Genomic DNA, 3,431 nt, shown 5'->3' on the forward strand with positions numbered 1-3,431 from the left:
GTATAAATTTAATGAGATCTTACATTTTGGTCTATCAACTGATCCCAATAAGGGTACCTCAATATATATACATTTTTGACATGAATTGCAGGATTTACTAGTTGCACAACGATTACAAAAAATATTAGATCACAAAAACAGGCACTTTAAAACTATCATTAGATCAAGGTGCTAATACTTTGGAGCGATTCTCTAGTGGAGAAGATAAATGTGAAACTATAGATATTCGGGGTTAGAGAGAAGGTGGTGGCATTGTTCATTTCTTTCAAATTTTGATTCACTTAATCGATTTTTCTTCAGTGTGCATAGGTCTGATTCTCAGAGATAGTTCAAAAAGAGAAGGCAATTGAAGCAATTTAACGAGTCAATCACTGCATGGCAAAAGAGAAAATATTCTCAAATTTCACAGTAAATTAAATAAGTTTAGTAGTGACCGACTAAAAGCTCATCATAAAATAAAACCAGGTAAAGAAATAACCACCAGAGAGCTATTGTCATTGCCCATCAAGCAACTTGGACAGGACCAAATTGCTCAATTACTCCACGGTCCACATAAGAGGCTAGAGAACCATGACAAAAGCTTCTGTAGCTATACCCAAAACTGGTAAAATGTTGTCCAAAACAAAATTGTAAAAAACTTGTGCAAATAAACAAAACTAGTTCATCCATGCTCATCAAATGCACCTCCTCACCAGCATCAAACTGCAGTGTTCACTTTCCCTTCTTCTGGGCAGCCTTGGTAACCTTGGCACCAGTTGGGTCCTTCTTGTCAACGTTCTTGACAACACCGACAGCAACAGTTTGCCTCATGTCCCTCACAGCAAAACGACCCAATGGTGGGTACTCAGCAAAAGTCTCAACAACCATAGGCTTGGTGGGAATCATCTTAACCATACCTGCATCACCATTCTTCAAGAACTTAGGCTCCTTTTCAAGTTCCTTACCTGAACGCCTGTCAATCTTGGTCAAGATCTCAGCAAACTTGACAGCAATGTGGGAAGTGTGGCAGTCGAGCACTGGTGCATATCCGTTTCCAATCTGGCCAGGATGGTTCATGATGATGACCTGGGCAGTGAAGCTGGCTGCCCCCTTAGCTGGGTCATCCTTGGAGTTTGAGGCAACAAAACCACGTTTTAGATCCTTAACAGCAACATTCTTAACGTTGAACCCAACATTGTCACCAGGGAGTGCCTCCTGGAGAGCTTCGTGGTGCATCTCTACAGACTTGACTTCAGTTGTCAAACCAGTAGGGCCAAAGGTCACAACCATACCAGGCTTGATCACACCAGTCTCTACACGACCAACAGGGACAGTTCCAATACCACCAATCTTGTAAACATCCTGAAGTGGAAGACGGAGGGGTTTGTCTGATGGCCTCTTGGGCTCATTAATCTGGTCAAGAGCATCAAGGAGGGTTGGGCCCTTGTACCAGTCAAGATTGGTAGACCTCTCAATCATGTTATCTCCTTCAAAACCAGAGATGGGGACGAATGGGATTTTGTCAGGGTTGTAACCGACCTTCTTGAGGTAGGAAGAAACTTCCTTCACGATTTCATCATACCTAGCCTTGGAGTACTTGGGGGTGGTAGCATCCATCTATAAAAAATAATAACAGAATTAGTATGACATGTACAGCTTAAATTAACGATTAATTCCATCTATGAATAAAAGCAAACCTTGTTACAGCAGCAAATCATTTGCTTGACACCAAGGGTAAAAGCAAGCAATGCATGTTCACGTGTCTGACCATCTTTAGAGATACCAGCTTCAAAACCACCAGTGGTGGAGTCAATAATGAGGACAGCACAGTCAGCCTGGGAGGTACCAGTGATCATGTTCTTGATAAAGTCCCTGTGTCCAGGGGCATCAATCACAGTGCAATAGTACTTAGTGGTCTCAAACTTCCACAAAGCAATATCAATGGTGATACCACGCTCACGTTCAGCCTTAAGTTTGTCAAGCACCCAGGCATACTTGAATGACCTCTTGTTCATCTCAGCAGCTTCCTTCTCAAACCTCTCAATAACACGCTTGTCAATACCACCAAGCTTGTAGATCAAGTGACCCGTGGTGGTCGACTTTCCAGAGTCGACGTGGCCAATGACCACAATACTGATGTGAATCTTTTCCTTACCCATGATGCTTTAGAATCTAAAGATCAGCAGAAAACAGAAAACCAAGAATTAATTTTATGACACCAAAAATAATTTCTAAAAACTCTGGGCTAATTGTTCTACTTGAAACTTAGATCTGACATAGAAGATCCAGTAATATGTACTTAATTCTTTCATTTATGAATAGAATTGCCGAATGATGTATCATGGAAAATCAATCAAAAAATCGTATTTTAAAAAATTCTGAGCATGTATTGTTGATATCGAAATGATATGAAGCAACATTTAGAAAAGATTTTTGATAGTCCAGTCCATAACAAGTAATATTAAGCAAATTAGTTCGTTGACAAGCTAAAAGCAGATTTCTCCATCACAACAAACACACTAACATCTATCTATAGAGAATTCATTCACCAAAACATGCAAATAGTTGTGGATTTACTATATCATGAAGATCTGAACTAAAAACCAAATCGACCAAGAAAAAACAAGCATATCTAATAAACTGAAACCAAATTTACATTCAAATCTTATAATTCAAAAACAATTATAAGATAAATAAATAAATAAATAAATTTAGATCGAACCTTTTGAAGATGAAGAAAAGAGGGAGCTTCGCTAATCCAGTGGCTGCGCAAAACAAATAAGCCAAGCGTTTAGGGTTTTACAAATGCAGAGACTGATACTTTATAGCCGAGGAAGCAAATGCTCCATTAAGGCTTTTTGGGATTCCACTGCATGCATTTACTTAAATCTCCTTACTCTTTCTCCAATTATAACCACGTTTAGGTTTGTTCAAGGGCTATAGTTGTAAATCCCTAAATTAGGAAAATATAAAACAAAAATTATTTCTTTTCTAGACAGTTTCAACATGTTAATTTATGGGTATTAAATAAAAAGTTTTAGGGATCGTTTGGTAGAGTGTATTAGAAAATATAATGCATGCATTTGGTGTGTGTATTAGTAGTACCTTGTTTGATATATTTTTTCATGCCATGTATAACTAATGCAAAGCATTAGTTATACACTCTATTGTGTATTACTAATATCAAGTAATTCTAAGTATTAGTAATACATAACATTTTAACACTTGCATTAGATTAAATAATTACAAAACTACCCTCAAAGCCCTTTTAAAACATTTCATAGCATTTTCTCACAACTCTAGAATCTTTTCATATATTTTTATTTTTATATTTATTTGTTTTTCAGTGTTTTAAAATTTGTTGGTGTCTTAATAGGTTTTTTTTGGAGGATTTGATTTCATTTTATTTAATAAAAGGGTCTGCCCCACTATTCATCCAAAAAAAAAACAAA

At 37.2% G+C, this 3,431-nt stretch overlaps 1 protein-coding gene across 1 annotated transcript; it reads right to left on the bottom strand.

Moving 5' to 3' along the window:
• Positions 1-372: 372 nt before the first annotated feature.
• On the bottom strand, positions 373-2,842 carry LOC125872207 (elongation factor 1-alpha). Its single transcript, XM_049552913.1, has 3 exons — positions 2,702-2,842; positions 1,677-2,151; positions 373-1,596 (listed from the first exon to the last, which is right to left on the bottom strand). The coding sequence occupies exons 2-3, from the start codon at positions 2,136-2,138 to the stop codon at positions 712-714; spliced, it is 1,347 nt and encodes a 448-aa protein (XP_049408870.1). The 5' UTR covers positions 2,139-2,151; positions 2,702-2,842; the 3' UTR covers positions 373-711.
• Positions 2,843-3,431: the final 589 nt, after the last annotated feature.

Source organism: Solanum stenotomum, chromosome 8, assembly GCF_019186545.1.
Source record: "Solanum stenotomum isolate F172 chromosome 8, ASM1918654v1, whole genome shotgun sequence".
Classification (NCBI taxonomy): Eukaryota; Viridiplantae; Streptophyta; class Magnoliopsida; order Solanales; family Solanaceae; genus Solanum; species Solanum stenotomum.

What these genes read in the sequence shown, in the direction of transcription:
- LOC125872207 (XM_049552913.1), bottom strand. Translation starts at nt 2,138, where the DNA reads ATGGGTAAGGAAAAGATTCACATCAGTATTGTGGTCATTGGCCACGTC. An exon ending in TGATTTGCTGCTGTAACAAG is followed by an intron (nt 1,597 to 1,676) that starts GTTTGCTTTTAT and finishes TATTTTTTATAG; the next exon opens with ATGGATGCTACCACCCCCAA.